The sequence below is a fragment of the Vulpes vulpes genome, chromosome 8, assembly GCF_048418805.1.
Source record: "Vulpes vulpes isolate BD-2025 chromosome 8, VulVul3, whole genome shotgun sequence".
NCBI classification, from domain to species: domain Eukaryota; kingdom Metazoa; phylum Chordata; class Mammalia; order Carnivora; family Canidae; genus Vulpes; species Vulpes vulpes.
In genome coordinates, this window is record NC_132787.1 from 33244087 (window position 1) to 33263549 (window position 19463).

The following is a 19463-nucleotide window of genomic DNA, read 5'->3' on the forward strand; positions in this document are numbered from 1 at the left end:
ACAGTGCTGTCAACTCCAGTGAACCCAACATTGATTTAAAACCCCTATCCATTTGATTTTTGTTTGCCAGTCTTGTCAATTGATCCAATAAGATTCTTTGTAGCATTTTTTCCTTCTAGTACAGGATCCAGTTGAAGATCAGATACTGCATTTATTCATGTATCTTTTAAATTTCCTTTTATTTGATATAGTTCCTTGGCCTTTTTTTTTTTTTTAAGATTTTATTAATTTATTTGACAGCACAAGCAGGAGGAGTTGGAGGCAGAGGTAGGAGAAGCAGACTCCCTGCTGAGCAGGGAACCAAACATGGGGCTCAATCTCAGGACCCTAAGATCATGACCTGAGTCAAAGGCAGATGCTTAACTGACTGAGCCACCCAGGTGCCCCTGTCATTTTTTTGTTTTGTTTTTATTTTTTTAATAATGTTATATATGTTATATATATATATATATATTTTTTTTTAAAGATTTTATTTATTCATGAGAGACAGAGAGAGGCAGAGACATAGGCAGAGGGAGAAGCAGGCTCCATGCAGGGAGCCCGACGTAGGACTCGATCCTGGGTCTCCAGGATCCCACGCTGGGCTGAAGGCGGCGCTAAACGGCTAAGCCACCCAGGCTGCCCTTTGTTTTGTTTTTAAATAACAACTTTATTGGGATATCATTCACATACCATACAATTTACCCTTTAAAAAAATTGAGATCTAATTCATGACAATAAAATTCACCTTTTAAAGTAAGAAAAAAAAAATCAGTGTTTTTTTAAAAAAATATTTTATTTATTTATTCATGAGAGACATACAAAGAGAGAGGCAGAGACATAGGCAAAGGGAGAAGCAGGCTCCATGCAGGGAGCCTGATGTGAGACTCGATCCCAGGACCCCAGGATCACGCCCTGAGCTGAAGGCAGATGCTCAACCACTGAGCCACCCAGGAGTCCCCCAAATCAGTGTTTTTATGTATACCCACAGAACTAGGTAAGCATCACAACTATCTAACTCCAGAACATTTTTTATCACTCCCAAAACACTGTACACGTTAACAGTCATTCCCCGTCACCTCCATCCCCCGCACCCTGGGCAGCCTCTAACAACTATTGACTTGTTTCTGTAGATTTGCCTGTTCTGGGCATTTCATGTATACATATTTATATAATATGTAGCCTTTTGTGTCTGGCTTCATTCACTTAGGATAATGTTTTAAAAATTATCCAGATCATAGCAGGGGTGAATCAATATTCGTTTGTTTTTATGGCTGAATGATATTCCATTGTGTGGATATATACCACGTTTTACATATCCATCAATCCCATAGCTATTCATCATATAAATGCTATGAACATTGTGTACAAGTTTTTGTGCATGTTCTCAATACTCTGTTATCTAAATTCTGATATAGGCTTCATATGTCATTATAGCAGTCAGCAGGATTTTCTTGATCATTGTTTCATTTAGGGTTTCTAATGCGTCATGAGTAATCAGAAACATAATTGTTAGGAAGACATAGACCAGGCAGTTTTGTCATTCTAAAGTGGTCTGTTCACTAAAAAGTTTGAGGACCATAAAGTCTAGGCAGCTAACTTCTATCTCCAGCTATTCTAGGTTGTCCAACTCCTGAGCATTTACATCTTTGGCCTCCCTCACTGGACTTTCCAATAAAATGGACTGATTTTACTAAGACTTCCTCTTTTATTTTTCCTGCTTACGCTTTGTAGGAGATGCTGATGGGCAGAAATGTCAGTGTACTCCTCAGTCAGATAACTGTCAGGGTCATAAGACCATCCTTCCCTCTTTACACTTCTCTTTATATTTATGTTGCGGGAGGTGGTGTTTGTCCCTGGAATCTGAAGGAAGGGGAGCTGTCATCCATCTCCCCGCTTTCCCTCTTCTAAGTCAGTGCTGCAAACTGCCTCCTGCAGATGAATCTGAGGCAGGAAGCAGCCAGCCTTGGGGTCCAGCTGAAAAGAAGTTGCCTCCAGAGTTTGTAAAAGAGTTTGCTGGCTAGTAATGTCCCCACTCCCTCCAAATTTTTTTTGGCCAGGAGTTATTTGTGATTACAAAGAGATTGTATAGCACCCTAAGGAGTTAGGGTAGCAGAGCATCCAGAGTAAATACAGGTTGGTGAGATTTATCATCTCCTCCTTGTTGACTCTCAGATATCACCACTAGAAATTCTTTCTCTTCTCACTCTTGGAGCACTCCTATATAGAGCCTTACAGGTATCTGTGAATAAATTTTATTTCTGTGGTATTGTCTTAAATTCTGTCATCTAAAGATGCCTGGACTAAAAGATTTACACAAAACAGATGTTCAGAAACTGTTATATAAGTGAACGAGCCACAAGTTAGACCCAGTACTCAAGGGGAAGAGTCGAATGAGCGTATTCTAGTTGTGTTTCTTCTATTGTATGTTAATAAAGGTATATCGTGAATAAAAACTTCTGACTCTGGCTGAGTGCTAATTTCCTTTTTTTTTTTTTTTTTTTAAAGTAACTACTGGCACAACCTTGAGAAGGGTGGGGGTGTCCTTTATTTAATGTAATATAGATTGTTTGGCTGTAGGCCCAAATCTTGGTTTCCGTCATCAACTTTATTAAATGAAGTTGTATAGGATTGGATCAGAGGGAGGGATTACAAAAGATTGTATGCTCTGTGATTTGCCCTTAGTAATGGGAAATTCCTGGGTGGAGATATTTATTTAACTTGAATTCGTTCACAGGTGAACACTGAACTCTGTTTTATCTCCTCTCAACCTTAAAAAATCTTTTCTTGATACCTCTAAAAAACAGTGAAGAAAGATTGGAAACTAGATTGCTTCAACCATAAACTATTTTATGAAGCTAGAACAGGGTTCTGTGCCCCAGCATATCCTTGCGGATTTTTGTTGGGTCTCATAAGTGAATTGTGGTCTTTCGTTATTTCTGGAATTAGAGAAATTGTGACATTGAGAACTTGGTCTGTTACCTGATGATATGTTCAGGACCCCAGACTTCAAGCAGATATATAACATATACGCTTCAAAATGTAGGTGAGGTGGATTTTAGTATTATGTGTGTCACCCAGTTTCTCCTTTTCTCCTGCTTAAATTCTGCCTTCCAGATGGTCTTTTGCGACCCTTCCTTGGGAGGCAGTAAAAAAAAATAAATTAAAAAAAAATTCCCATCTATCTACTTGTGTAAGAAATACTGATGCCTGGGTTCCATTCTCCAGAGATTCTGATTTATTGATCCTGAGGTACATCAGGATATTTAAGAGGTGATTTTCATGTGCAGCCAAGGTTCAGACCTACTGTGTTAGCCAGCATGCTCCTCCATATGATTTATAAAGTACTAGTCTACATATTTACTGTGTTCTCATTTGAGCCAGTGAAGCAGACAAGCTTCTGCTTTCAGGATTCCTTGTTCTTCATGAATGTTGTGTGTGGGCTTATTATCTTATTTTGTTCTCTTCTTACATGTGTATTTCTTCTCTCTTTTTAAAAAAGATTTTATTTTTAAATAATCTCTATACCCAGTGTGGGGTTCGAACCCACAGCCTTGAGATCAAGAGTTGCAAGTGCCCCTCACATGGCTACTTCTCTGCAGCTTCATGGCAGGCTGGCATTTTGGTGAGGCCATGTCTCCTCACAGCCACACAAATCAGGTGTTTTAAAAGAGTGTATTTTTTTCTCATCCTTTGAAATCTGTTGCTTTCTATGCCTTTCCAGAGCCTATTAACATTTGTCAGATGTTTGGTAAGACCTTTATAGGGTTGTGGAAAACACTACTCTGTGGGAGCTCTAGTTTCTGTTCACTGCTAAGGAATTGTGTGACTGGGCAAGGACTTACCATTTTATAAAAGGGATATTATTAATCCATCAGAATGCATGTACTAGGAATGGAATGGAATGCTTGCTTCAGCTATGAGATTTGGATTCTCTCAGGCTGACATCTCATTCTTCCCATTATTGGCAATTCCCATCGCCATTTTACGTTCAAATGCAACTTTTGTACCTTTTGTCCTTCAGGTAAGAGAGAGACTGAGAATCGGTAGGTTTTGACAACTGATTGAATGTGAACATTGAGAGAACAAAATGTGTTTTTAGGACCATGCTTTTCAAACTTGCCTGATCCAGAGAACCTCCTGGGACATTTATTAAATGTCACAGTCTCCAGTTAGGACCTCAAGTATCAGTCTCCAGGGACAGGGCCTGGGTGATCATTTTTGTATTTTAAGTCAAGTTTCTGAAGTGATCCTGTAGTTAGACAAAACTGAGAAGTTGCTCTACAGAAAATTGAATATAGTAGGTGGTCAATAAATGAACATGTGTCTATTCCACTAACCCATTTAATTTTTCTTTTTAAAGCTTTTATTTGAGAGCGAGAGAGAGAGAGAGAGAGAGAGAGAGAGAGAACCCAAGCAGGGGAGGAGGGGCGGAGGGAGAGGGAGACCCGCTGACCAGTGAGCCTGACATTGAGGCTCCATCCCAGGGCTCCGGGACCAGGACTCCAGATGAAGGCAGATGCTTAACTGACTGAGCCACCCAGGCGCTCCCCACCCCCCATTTAATTTTTCTTTCTGGGCTTTTACATTTTAGCTTTAGTCCACAACCCCAGAATTCAGAAGAACAAACACTATTTGAAAGAGGAAAAACTGAACACTTAATGCATTTTGCTTAGAGGGCCTTTTAGTTTCTGATACTTAGTGTTCTGTGTTGCTTAACTATATTGATAGCAAATGGTGATATGTTTCTTTTGCACCTATTTGAGAATTTGTGCAGTGAGATGAAATAGTGCAGCCTTGTAAGCGTATTATTGTTGGAGTCTATGCCATGGACTACATTTTATATGGGAGAGTGAGGCTAGATACTTTGGTATTTAAGTCATTGAGCTCTTAATAGACAATATTGTGGGCTGCTTTATACTAAATTTCACTTGTGGCAAACTTATTTAATTTGTAATGATTGTGCTTTCAATTTTAATTTTGAATATGTGGTCTTTGGTACTGCAGGTTACTTTTGGAAAAAGGACATTGTCCTGTACTAAACTGTATAATGCTTTGTATAGAATACATATGAATGCTTCACACCTTGAAGCAGTGTTGTCATAGGGTTATGTAATTAAATTTTTAAAAAATCTCTAATTTTTTTCACACCACTGAGTCACTGTTGTGCATGAATCTCGTGATTCTGTATTAAAACTTGTTTTGATTAATGACTCATACAAAATAATTTTTGCTTTTTTCCTCTGAATAGCACAAGCATGACATAAATTGACTAATTACAATATATATGCTTTGGACTTTTTTGTTGTAGAAGATATATATTTTATACATGCATATATTTATGTTTGTGTATATACATGTGTACATATGTGTGTATAAAGTGGAAATGTTAGAAATTACTGAAAAACGTATGGGAAGAAGTCACTTATGCCACGTATGGGAAGAAGTCACTTATGCCAACATTCAGTATCTGCCTCTGTTTGCTTTCTCATTCTGCTTTACTTATTTTGGCTATTTTTTTTTTTTCAGACGTATTTACTATTCATGAGAGAGAGAGAGAGGCAGACACATAGGCAGAGGAAGAAGCAGGCTCCCTGTGGGGAGCCAATGTGGGACTCATCGGCAAGTGAGTCCCGGGTAGGACCCCGGGATCATGACCTGAGCCAAAGGCAGATGCTCAACCACCGAGCCACCCAGGCGCCCCTTATTTTGGATTTTTAATATGACTAATTCTTCTGGTTTATGAATAGTGACCGACCTAACTAGTAAAACTTGAACCTATACGTACTGTTATTTTGCTTGATGTGGGTTCATATGAAGCAGGGACAGAATAGGGTATTGAGATATTTCTGGATGTTTTTAATTGTAGAATAACTTAGTAATGTAGTCTAAATAGCCATTTTCATGGACACCTTCAGTCAGTAAGTCAATTATTTAATAAGGGTATATTTTGTGCCAGGCATACTGCCTTGGACTCTGACTGTCATCAGTTCCTTGGCTCTTTGCTTCCCTGTGAAATTTTAAAGTCACCGTTCTAGGCCGGGCCCATACTTAGACAACTTAAAACTGTATAGGTTATAACTGCTCAGTCCCTTTGCTTCCATTTTCTCCTTTTTTTTTTTTTTTTAAGATTTTTTATTTACTGATTCATGAGAGACAGAGAGAGGCAGAGACACAGGCAGAGGGAGAAACAGGTTCTCTGTGGGAGCCCAATGCAGGACTCGATCCCAGAACCCCAGGATTATGACCTGAGCCAAAGGCAGACACTCAACCACTGAGCCAGCCAGGCATCCCGCTTACATTTTCTCCTTATTTCAATCCATGGAAAGTTACCAGTGAAATTCCTCCAGCGGTGTTCTCATGTTCTGTTCATAAAGCTCACAGTGGCTTAGGTGACTTTAGACTTGCAGGATGCCACACCAGCTGGCTCCTTCCACTTCACCAACTAGGTTTGTTACTTGCTGTTACAATCCATGCTCTAGCTGGGAAAATGTGCACAGGATTTATCCCTCTGCTTTTGCTCATGTATTTTCTTTACCTGGAATTTTCTTTCTTCTCTTTTCTGTCTGGCAGTTCATGTCCCTGTTTTCCTTCAAAATCTCAAGACACCTTCTTCTTTGACTTGCTGTACACCTGCTGCTAACATGTTGTCCTTTTATATTTGTGCGAATGTCAGTTTTCTTTTTCTTTTTAAGATTTTATTTATTCATGAGAGACACAGAGAGAGAGAGGCAGAGGGAGAAGCAGGTTCCCCTTAGGGAGCCCGATGTGGGACTCGATCCATGAACTCCAGGATCATGCCCTGAGCCAAAAGCAGGGCGCAACCGCTGAGCCATCCAGGTGTCCCCATTTTTCAACTGATTAATATCAGGGCCTTCCGTCCATTCTGTTTTCTCCCCCCACGTCATCCCATACTGTTTTGGAAACCTAAATTAATTCAACTTAAGCCAATATAGGCACAGGTATTTTTCAGAGCAGGGAAGTTGAGGCTCCATAGGAAGGTGTGCTGCATATGGCATGCCTGAGCCAGGCTGATGTCACTCCAGAATGCAATACATCCAAAAGGTGACAGAATAACTTAACCTCTTAAAAACAACAACCAGATAGCAAATAGGAGCACCATCCTCTTACACTTCCATTTTTGAGCAAGTGTTTTCAGGAAAAAAAAATTTTTTTTGACTCCTGGGTATTTATTTTATCCTGTGGATTATATTAGTATTTATTTTGCTATTCAAATTGGGAAATCCTTTTTAAAATATGAACCAGTAGAACTGGGAGCTAAGATAAGGGGCCTGTAGTTAAGTTTTCTGCTCTGCCTTTTCTTCTCTTTGAAGGTCCTTGGGATGGTCTTGTGCTGAAATGACAAGAGAACTAGTGGCTCCCCAGGGAGGATGGTACAGGAAGATGGGGAGAGCTGGGCAGGGACGCTGCGGGCACAGGTGTCTGTCAGAACCTGCCAGTCGAACTTTTGATGAAGACTGCTTCATCCACATGTGCAGAGCTTCCTTCCTGCTTTAAAAATCTGAGCAATAGATTACAAAATAATTCAGATCTTGTTCATTTTCTAAGCAAACCTAATGTGGAAACATTGAGAATTTGTGTCTTCCTTTGAAGTTTAGAGATGGGTTTTACCTTTAGTACCTAGATCATCAAAACGCTTCTTAGCTCATGAGAATGGAAGATACTAAGTTCATCATCTCTACTCAGTATAGCCATGTGTGAAACATTGACCTGGAGAAGATTTCTCTCTCTCTCCTCTGAAATAAAACTCTTGATTTTACAGTAAGGAAAGATTTCCAAGGTTGATAAGGCACCTGATTCTATGGATGACTGTCTCAAAGCAGTCTGGAGCAGTCGTGGGCACTCTTTATCTTTATAATAGCAACCCTTATCAGGGGCCGTGGCCCTACTCCTTGCCCCCCACCCCCGCCCCACCTCCCACAGAACAGAAAGTGGATACATGATAAGGGTTTAAGGAGACAAGAAGAGGCTTGGTTATCATCATGAAGGAAGAGATGAAAATGAAGCGGAGAGGGGGAGAAGAGTTAGGGGAACAGCAAAGCCTCTTAGAACAAATAAGAACAGCAAAACTATGGTTAGGTGATGGTATGGAGCCAAATTATGGGAAAAAGATGGACGGTGTAAAGGACAGAATAGAAAAAATAACTCTGGGATGAGGACAGGGAGGACTCTGATTCTTATCATGGCTGCTCGGTCTCCTTGCTGTCCTGTGGTGCTGTGATTCTTCCCCCGGGTCCTGGCCTTGCCACCCACTTTGCCCTATGGTACCACTTCCTGATATCATTAGCTTTCCAGGCCCCAGAAGGGGAAGTGTGAGGACAGATGCAGTGACTTAAATTAGCACAGCCTGGGAGCCTGGAGTGAACAGTGCTGCCGTCGCCCAGTCTTCCTCTGCCCCTGGCCTCCCTTTATTTTGTACCTGGTGGAGTAACAAGCCCCAGAGGGGGCTCCTGCATACTATGGGACTGGCAGAGGAGGAGAAGTCACTGTCATGGAGCAAACCTTGGAAATCCCACACCACAAAAGGAATGATCTGGTACAGTTGCCCTGCTGTTTGTAAGCCCGCTGCCCAGGAGTGACCCATTTTAATTTGTGTGTTGTAGAACACGAACTGTAACTGCCTAACATGATTACTTCATGTCCTGTTAAACACCTCACTGACACCCAAGATGCACTGACCGTGACATCATCATGTTCTTAGTGAAATGGTCCTTAAGATGTTAAGTGATCACAGGACTCCTCCTTTTACAGGTGAGGAAAAAACAGGCTTGGGGAAGGCAAGCGACTCTTGCTATGACATTTTAGTGTCTTTGTGGAGGAGCTGAAATTAGGAACAAGATCTCCTGAATCCTCTCCTGAGTCCTCTGGTCCACGTTTGTGGTTGTTTTTAAAAACAATACACCATAAAATCTTAGTTGCTTCTATATTCCCAGATTTGTTTTTGATGTCAAGGGGCAAAGAAAATCAGCAGGCCTAGATGGAAGTGATGGGCAGAGAGAAAGAAGCCTGTCGTGGAGGTTTTCTGTGATTGTAGAGTCCTGCAGCTCCTGCTTTTACCATGAGTGTTGCTGAGCAAGGGGCCTGCAGCACCCGAGGCCTGGCTGCTGTCCCAATCTTGAGGCCCCAGAGTTATTTTTAGCCTCAGGGCCTTGGAAGCAGGTGTGGTCCAGGCTTGAAGGCCATGCCTGGAATGTGTTCAAGTCTTGTTGTGCATGTCTATTTAGGAGCTCAGAATAGTGACGAGGCTTCTGTATATACTTGGTTAAAAGAATTTGTGCTTTTCCAGTGAGAGGGATGAAAGTCATACTGGGTTTCATTTGTGATGCTTTAAGCAGGTTTATTTTTGAAACTATAAATTGAGATACGTTTTAAGAGAGTTAGGGAATATATTAATTTTAAAAAGAAAAGTAGCTATAAAATCTTGGTGTATAGAAGAAAGCTTTTGTATTAAGAGTCATACCCCAGCTGAACTACTGAAAGTCCAGGTTTGTAGTCCTAAGTGTGTGATTTAAAATTTAATTTTTCTTGTCTCTCTGCTCCTGCCAACATTATTGGTATTGAAAATAATTGTTTGTAAGTTCTTTTGTGAAGTAAAAATGCAGCTTTTACCTTGGGTAAACATCAATTTTCCTGAATTGTATTTTTATTTTTTTAAGATTTTATTTATTCATGAGAGACACACACAAAGGGGCAGAGGGAGAAGCAGGCTCCTTGTAGGGAGCCCATGTGGGACTGGATCCCCTGACCGGGATCATGCCCTGAGCGTGAAGGCAGATGCTCAACCCCTGACCTATGCAGGCATCCCCCTGTATTGTATTTGTTCATCTTTTTACCTTTCTTGAACTCACACTTTTCTTAATGGTCCTGATGAGGAGCAATGTAGGCAAAGCCACTGGAGCCACTTTAGTGGTCTGAGTGTGTGTCATGCCCTTTTTCTGAGACTTTTTTGTACTTCCCAAGATTGTGGAAAAGAATATAAATATTGCCTTAGTTAGCCAGAAAACTATTGTGACAGTTTGAATGTGTCCCATCACATGTGCATGTGCATATGTAGGTGTTTTTGCGATTCTGTTTAATCTATTGTTTTGTAACTTGATTTTATTCTCTTCATGTATCAGGACCATCTTTCACTATCAAGAGGTGTGCTTTTATACCATCATTTAAGAATGTTGGATGACACTGTGTTTTGTAGGATTTATTATAATTTGTAAGGTTGTTCCCTTTCTGTTGAACATATAGGCTTTTCCCAGTATTTTCGTATGTGTTTTAACTGAAAGGTGAAAGTGTTTCTTGTAAGTCACTTTGAAAATATCCTTGTAAGCCATTTAGAAATTATCTTCAGGAGAATATAATTTGACATTCTGTTTTACTTATTTTAGTATTGAGAGATTTAAATAGATAACATTCCCAAATATTGCTATTACAAACTTGGGCTCAAGTGGGGGTGATGGCAGGTTTGGTATTGATGATTTCTAGTTGTTTTCCATTGCTTGTTCCTAGTACCTTCTGATCTTCTTTGGAAAAATTAAATTATAGCCTCTCTTCCACTAGACTGGGTTCCAAATTATCCAGATGTCTACACTGGTCATAATATCGTTGGTAATTTCACTCTTTGTCAGGAAAGCACACCTTATCTTTAATGTAGTGGAATTTTGTTGTATTGGGGGTGGAGTGGACATGGATAAAGGTTATAAGCTTACATTAGTGTTACCAATCCCTTGAGTAAGTAATCTAATTTACAGAGCCCTTGTGGGAAGTGTTTGATATACCTTCTGACAGGGAGAACACATTTTTAAAAAATTTTAAATTAGGGATCGCTGGGTGGCGCAGCGGTTCGGCGCCTGCCTTTGGCCCAGGGCACGATCCTGGAGAACCGGGATCGAATCCCATGTTGGGCTCCGGGTGCATGGAGCCTGCTTCTCCCTCTGCCTGTGTCTCTGCCTCTCTCTCTCTCTCTCTGTGTGACTATCATAAATAACTAAAAAAAAAAAAAAATTAACTTAAAGATCCTTTAAGCTGCTTCCTTCTTGTCTAGATGTGTTCAGGCATACATCTTATTTAACATGTCTTTGATATTTTACTACATTTTGTGCTACATCTGCTACATGCTACATTCTGTGCTCTAAAACCAAGATTCCATTATTAGGTACAACACATTTGTGGAATTGGAAGAATTGTATTAAATTGATATTAATAGTAATCTTCCTTGTTACAGTCTTTTCATACCGAACTTTCTTTTTATTCATGTGCTAAGGAGTACACTAATAGAGGAACCTCAGCTTCTCCCTTTGTAATTTTAGGAAGAAACGATACTGAACTTGTGTATGTGTGTGTGTATTTCACACTGAAGTTAAATGTGTGAGTGCCTGGAAATGCTTCATTTCCAATAGATAAAACTATCTTTCTGAAGAAAGAGGGAGCACCTGCCACATCCTCTCTGAGCACTTGCCCACTTCCATGTTACCTTGGCCAGCACTGTATTCATTGGCCTCGGGCCTTTGATGTAGAGAACCACAGTCTTCCTGGTGTCCACATAGCTCTCTCACCTCCTCATGGTTTGTCCTTCACCAGCATAGTAAGATCTTCTCTGAATACTGTTTAAAATTGCCACTACCTATCTCAGCTCTCCTTCTTCCTTCCCTGCTTGGTTTTCTCTCCACAGCTCATGTATCATCTGTCATACAGCATGTTGTATAGTTGCTATTTGTTACATCTCTCATTGCTGAATTACAAGCTGCAGAGAACAGGAGTTCTTACCTAGCTCATTTTTGCTGCGTTTCTCCAGCAGTGCCTAGCCCTCACTAGGTGCCCAACAACTATTCATTAGTTGAGCAAGTAAGTGACAGTCCTGACAGATGCTCAAGGAACAACACCAAGATGTTCATGTTAGAGGTCAGATGAGGATCTGACCTCTGTTTGGTTTTGGTTTGTCCTGAATCTTTCCTTTCCTGCCTCCAGCCCACCTTAATTGCAAATACCTTTACAAAACATTGTCTCCCTGACTCTCAGATTAAACCACTGATCACTTTTTCTCTTGCCCAGATACTTCATCCAAGGATCTTTCCATTCCCATTCCCTTAAGACCACCTCATATACAGGCCCTTCTTCTAGGGGCAGAATCCTTAGTTGGGCTGAGGTGCCTGGAGAAAGTATTACATGTTAGAGGGGTAAGCCAGGGAACTATGGGTGCAAGAAGTATGTTTAGAATAGGCACATGGTATGGTGGAAAGATGGGAGGAGGAGGGGAGGTCTGATGGGTCAGGGAAGGGGAAGCTAGTGAGACAGGTGAGCAGAAACAGGAAGATGGAGACTCCAGCTGAGCCAATACCAAGAGTATGGTGCTCTTCTTGAGCAGAAACTTGAGGTTTCTGAAATCCGGACTATACCTGGGCTGGCTTGTAACTGAAGCAAAGGCAGTATATTTAGTCTTTGAAGCATGGCTGCTCTTCCAGCCTTTCTCTGTGGGTCCTTGAGTTATATATAATCAACCTACACCTCTGATTGATTGTAGGTTCTCTCAATGGTGCTGTAAGTTGGTGAGAGATGGCTGGATTTTATGATGCTAACAAGTGCTGTCTCTATGTCCAGTACTATCTAGACACTTGGGCTTCAAGCTGTCTATCCCATTATTGCTGCCAGTTGTCAAAATGTGTCCTCTATTTTGGGGTCAAGACTTTAATAGGCAACTAAAAACACATTAAGCTTATATAGTCTTCTTGGTTTTGGTGGGGGTGTTTTTTGTTTGTTTTTCGTTTTTTTTATTGAATATATTTTACCAAATATCAGACTTCAGAATTTCTGTTTAGGATTTACCCACAGCATTTGAGGGAAAGTTGCTTTAAATCAGTATAGATGGCCTAAGTCAAATATGTTCTTGCTTGTTTCCAGATGTTGTAGCCTGCTTTTTTCCCTTTTGAATTGTTCAGTTTTTCTGTTACTGAAAGTCTATGTTTAAGGCTCTGCCTTAAGGTTGTTTAGTGTATCTTGTTGCCTATTTCTTTAGTTTTATGGAGGAAAAAAATTTTAAGACTGGCATGTAATTTAATAAAAGCAAACTTCTCACCTGACTATATCCTTTCCATAAATTCTCTGAGAACTTGAACTCGAGCCTAACCAAATAAAGCTCAGTCACTTTCCTTGCTAAACAGGTGCTTAAGCACCCCATAGTCAGAGGATCCTTTTCCTTCTGAGATTTCTTTGTGAAAGGAAGTATTCAAAATGGAAATTTGCCTCTCTCTGATGGGGAGCCCCTGCCTCCCCATAGGTCCCACCTTTCAGGCCAGAGGGCATATTCCTAGAGTCCTACCCCTTACCTGCTTGTTGAAGACCTTGATGTGGGCCTGAGGGCTGCAGTGCCTGGTGACAGAGGAGCTGTTGCTGTTGGCAGAAAATAACCAATGGGTAGGTAGAAGGGGGAAATGGTATGTGAGAAAGGTTCTCCTTTTTTTCCTGGCGGGAAATACAAAGTTTCAGTACGACTGACCTGGAAGTCATGATCTTACCTGGGAAGTTGAAAAAAGTAACACCTCTTCTGAGAACAGAAGGGAGATGCTTCATGGAACCATGGAATCATCTTAAAACAACCTTAATCCTTAAAGAATTTTCTGTTGGGGGCATTAGCTTTAAGGCTGTGTTAGGAGTAGTGAAGAAAATCAAAAGAAACAAATTTTCCTTTTAGTTAATTACTTTAGAGACAAATACTGTTTTTTGTATAGTCAGACTGTACATTGTACTTTTAATTAAAACCGACTCCACTTGTTCACCTTATCATTAAGATAGGCTTATGGGTCCTCTGATATAACTAATTCAGTAGTACCCTTTATTTCACTGATACTCTTGCATGGTAGAGTGAATTTCAACAAATAAAACTCCACTAATTTCCATGATAAAATCAAAGATAAATTTCCATACGTAACCAAATGAAATCTAAAACATGAAACAAATTACACACAAACTTTAAAAATTGTATATTAAAGGGAGAAGGTTCATATGTTAATATTAAATATTAAAATATAAAGCAAATTGGTAAAATGTAAAATATACCAAAAATGGCATTTCTTAAGGGGATTTGGCCATTTTGTTCACTGACCTGTATAGTCATTCTGTTACACTAAAATGTTGCCTCAGCCAATTTCTTTCCCTTCATAAATAAAGTTTTTTAAAACCTTCATTTCTGAAAATGGATTAATTTGCAAATATTTAGTGGCTCTGGTTAAAGTTACTAGTCTTTGGCAAGATAAATACTGGTTTCTTGACCTTTTTAAAATTTTTTTATTTTTTAGAAATAGAAAACTTTATTATACGCATAGAAGAAGGGTTCTTTAGTTGTCTTCTGAAGGGCCTACCGCCACCCAGATTTCCTTGATTGTAGACTGGGGCACCCCATCAATTTCCTCAGAAGAGTCTTCCCACTGCTCTGGCCACCTGCCTCATCTCCTGGGAGTTGGGGGTGGTCCCCCCACAGCCAAGAGGACAATGGGAAAAAAATCAAATTGTAGTATTTTAAGTGAAAGAAAAAAGCAGGGTGCACAAGTGTATATCCATATAACTCATTGAACAAAGGGGGGAAGGGGAAGACTATATATTTGTATCTTATTCTGTATTCATTTAAAAAAAAAATCTTTGGAAGAAGTCAGAAGAAACTATTCACCCTGGTTTCCAGTAGAGGGCAGGGGGAGGACCTGGGTAGCAGAAGATTTTGAGTGTATTCATGTTTTTCACTTAATATATTTGTTGGAGTTTTGATATTGTGGCAATTTTTAATAGCTTTGTTGAAGTATAATAAGCATACAATAATCTGTACATATTCATAGTTTGTATACATTTTTAAACCAGTGAATATGTTACCTATTAAAAATGGAAAGAAGAGGGGCGCCTGGCTAGCTTAGCAGGGTGATCTCAGGCTCATGAGTTTGAGACCCACATTGGATGTGGAGATTACTTTAAAAAAATAAAATCTTATAAAGGAAGGAAAATACTTAAAAATTTAAAAATCGTTTAAACTGATAAAAAAGCTGGTCTGCCCTGGGTTTTGTAAGATGCATTTGGGCCCTTACAGTCCAATCTAAGAATGTTTATTCCTCTTGACTTCTTGTAGAAATTTTGGGTAAGATGAACTTGGTGGATTTGCCAACAATAAAATGTTCTTTTGTCATCTTCTAAATCTTACTGATGCAAATGTTTTCAAAAACAAAACTATCACAGACATTTTCCTGATCTCAAGGTATTGACATTCTTTTTTTTTTTTTTAAGATTTTTATTTATTTATTCATGATAGAGAGAGAGAGAGAGATCAGAGACACAGGCAGAGGGAGAAGCAGGCTCCATGCACCGGGAGCCTGACGTGGGATTCGATCCCGGGTCTCCAGGATCGCGCCCTGGGCCAAAGGCAGGTGCCAAACCGCTGCGCCACCCAGGGATCCCGGTATTGACATTCTTCAGAATGACCAGGGGAATGCCCAGAAATTTCTAAGTTAGAGTTGCATCCTAGGATGAGGACTTAACCAAAATCCTCTAGCTATAAATAAAGTTTAAGGTTATTGTTTTCCTACCCTCCCTCACCCCCTTGGCAGGGCTCTGCCTCTCACATAATCTATTTGAGACTATAGGAAATCAGAGCTTGGGCATAAAGGTAGGCTGGCCTCAGTACATGAAAGGGTATAACTCTATCCAGATTTCACATTCAGTGCTTTGTTTCAATTACATCCTCATATTAAGGTCACTTTGCCCAGACCTTTTCTTGGTCAGGGGAAGGGTTTTTAGTCTGGAAGTCCTGACTCTGGCTCCGTGGGTAAGCATGGCTATTTTATGCCCAGTAGAACTGTTTGCTCTAGCTTATCTTTGGTTTCAGTGATTTGGGCTTAGGAGATTTGGCTAAAGGGAAGCAAAGATGAGAACTTTCTAATTCAACTTTTGCATGTTTGCTGTCTTCTCCCTCTCTTTGTCCCTTGATCTGCTAACCCAGATAACTGCTTTGTCCCATCCGGATTTTATCATCGAGAGGAGCCAATCAGACTCGGATACCAAGTGCCATTGTTGGAATCAACTTGCTCTTGTTCTCAAATTTCCACTTTCTGTGCCACCTGGGCACCCTCATGGACAAGTCGACCCATTCTTTCTCAGTCCAGTTTCATTATGGGAACAGCTACTTAGGAAAAGCAGGGTAACCCAGTAGTGGGAGCCCTGGTTTGGGAATCAGATGATCTGGCTACAGGACCTTACACTGCTGTGAACTATGTCACTGAGCAGTCAGGACTCGATTTGATGCTGTATCCTTGGTAGACACCTTTCCAGAGTACATTCGTTGATTAACTAGGACGGATTCTCTGTTCTAGTTTCTTCCATTGAAGATAGAGATGATTTTTGTCCCTCGTTGCCAGTAAGCTGTACTAAAAATAAATACGTTAATATAATGAAGACAAGAACTAGACAAATAGTGTATTCTGTGGAGCTGATTTGTAAGGTGCGGGGCGGAAGAGACGATTTCTCAGGTGCCTTCTAACTCCGTGTGTCTCTGGCTCTGAGAGAAAGGGCACAGCTCTCTTGAAGCTGGATTATATGGGAAGGTGGAATGACTGCTGTGTTTATCTGCTGAATGTCTTAGATTCCAGATGCAAGGCAGCTCTGTCCACCATTGGTATCTGTAGAGCGGTTTTCCTCCTTTCTCTATATGTTGAGTAGTTGCATTTTTACTTACTTTAGAGAACTTCGACAATTTTGTCCTCCAAACAGACTTTGTGAAGAGACAAGGCCTATGTTATGTCTACATTTTATAGAAGAGGAAATTGTGGGTCAGAGAAGTGATATGATTTTCTACCATTAAGTAACAAGTAAATGGCATGGCCACTCCTCTTGGTCTCCTTTCTCTACTTCTCCATGCTTCAGTTTCTCGTCTATAAGTCTGAAATTAGGAATAGGACCCAATGCTGTCTGAAGGTTTTCCATCCTGATCGGAAATGAGTTAGGTATTTAGTCAGTATCTTAAGTAATTTGTGGAGGATTTTACATATAACAGTGTGAATTGAGTATCTTTGTGCAAAGCACTATGGAGATAGGAAATAAAATTAAAACCTCTGCCATCACATAGTTTACCCTGTAGAAGGTGAATGCCAGCAGTGGACATCTAGTGCGACGTGGTAGAGGGTTTCCTGTGGGCAGAGATGGGCCAGTGAGCTAGGAATATGAGAATATTGAAGGTCAGGGTGAGGTCCAAGCTATAGGCACAAAACTCCTAACTAGTGTCAATTAGGAAGTGGTCAGTTACAGGAGTTTGGCAAGAACAGGGAAGCACTGGGTCTGGTACAAAGGGTTCTACATGTTTGCTGTATGGTTGTTGACCTAGAGACCCAGGTTCTGCATGTTTGCTGTATGGTTGTTGACCTAGAGACCCAGGTGAAGATAGGAGATTTTCTAAGGCTGGGAATCAGTGATTCTCTGAAGAATGAGGCACGAGAAGATGAGGGGTAAACCTATTAAGGGTCAAGGAACAGGGCTAGGTGGAAGATGGACTGTCTTGGTTGGAGCTGGGTACATCACATGCCGCCAGCAGTTAGCTCAGCAGTTGGTCTCACAAGAATATCAGCCATTTTTCTTTTTCCTCTTCCTTAAAACAGAGCTGAAATGTATGAAAAGTTTACAGGGGCTAAGGACAATCTACAGGGGCTGCTATTGTGCCCTAGTGTGTGTGTGTGTGTGTGTGTGTGTGTGTGTGTGTGAGTGTGTACATATGCGTGTTTGCTTGCAGTTCTCAAGCAGAAAAGATTTTTTTGTCCTGATCTTGTGGGCTTGCTTACCTGGTTGTAGGCTGTTGTTCTTTGTGCTCTTTTCAAGAAATTAGCAAATAAAATGAAGGAAACCCATTTGGAAAAAAAAAATATTGCTTCAAGCAGCTTTTTATAGCTCTTTCAATCTCATACTATAAGCATGTAGTTCGGGCCGCAGGTCATTATAATTCATGACTATGTCTTCTTTGAGTTTTTATATTTTGATATAAAAGTGAATTATCATCAATAGGTTTCCTGAAGCCATGCCTGTTTGTCTTTTTTGTTTGTTCAAATGAAACAGTGCATCAAGTATGGAATTAGATTAATGGAGTAAATATTATGAATCATACGCTCTCTCTAATCTGATGCTTTCTTTTTTTTGACCCCATGTTTTGTTTTCTGTTTGTCTTTCTCTCTTCATGTAGGATTTTTGAGTCCAGTGTAAAGCTGTTGGAGCGAGGAGCAAAGGTAAAGAATGATGTAATGCACTGGCTGCCCCAAAGCATCTTTTGTTGTGGAATGGTTATTCCAGTCATCTCTTTATGAATCAAATGTGAGGGACTGCTTTGTGGAAGGAGTCCTTTGCAAGAGCACATCAACGGGGAAAGAGAAAGGGACATTCACTTGGAGGGCTCTTGCTGAAAATGGGTTTAACTCTCCTTTTGCCAGTCACCACCAGCCTGACCTCATACATTTTTAGTACAATGGAGTGGCTGAGCCTTTGAGTACACCACCATTACATCATCGTGGCAAATTAAAGAAGGAGGTGGGAAAAGAAGACTTATTGTTGTCATGGCCCATGAGATGATTGGAACTCAAATTGTTACTGAGAGGTTGGTGGCTCTGTTGGAAAGTGGAACAGAGAAAGTGCTGCTAATTGATAGCCGGCCATTTGTGGAATACAATACATCCCACATTTTGGAAGCCATTAATATCAACTGCTCCAAGCTTATGAAGCGAAGGTTGCAACAAGACAAAGTGTTAATTACAGAGCTCATCCAGCATTCGGCAAAACATAAGGTAAACGCTTTCTTTTTTCCTTTTTAGAATCAATAGACATCCTAGATGAGGCATCATTTTAAAACAGTCTCACTTTTAAGGGGAAAAAGTAATTTGAGGAAGTTTTGGTAGCTTTTTAAACTTTGGTACCTTAGGGATACCTCAAAGTAATTTACTAACCACACTGTCACATTAAGAATTTTTCTAAACTATATAGAAAGGTTAACTTGTTTTAATTTAGTCAAGTGCTATGTTTTCCTATTAATGGTTTGCTAAACTTTTTTTAAAAATTTAAACACCAGTAAGTGTTTTATAGTTGATAACATATTAGTAACTTAATATATAGTAATTTATACACGTATCAACAATTACTAAATTAATACATTATTCTGTGTTATTTACAATTTACTGAAAGGAAATAATTCTTTTCAAGTGCCTTGGGAAGAAAGTGGAAACTAATTATATTAGAAGTGCTATTTATTTGTGGGAAGGTACCATTGTTCAGGATTTAGGGATCTTATTTATCTTCAAGGAATGTTATTTCTGGAATTCCATAATGTTGTCTTTGTGGTAGGTAAGGCTATTTCTTTTCTTCAGGAATAAAAATGAGCTCATGTTTTAATTTTACCAAACAACTGATTTCTCTATTATGCAGAAACCCTTATAATAATGTTTAAGTTCAAGGATTGCTATGTTTATTTT

The 19463-nt window shown here is 40.0% G+C and overlaps 1 protein-coding gene across 1 annotated transcript in view; it reads left to right on the forward strand.

Moving 5' to 3' along the window:
- The window catches only part of DUSP16 (dual specificity phosphatase 16), an 81213-nt gene that overhangs the window by 22329 nt on the left and 39421 nt on the right, over positions 1–19463 (forward strand). The window contains exon 3 of the mRNA XM_072766015.1: positions 18188–18782. Coding sequence (XP_072622116.1) covers positions 18555–18782 — 228 coding nt within the window. The 5' untranslated portion in view covers positions 18188–18554. The remainder of the gene's footprint in view (positions 1–18187; positions 18783–19463) is intronic.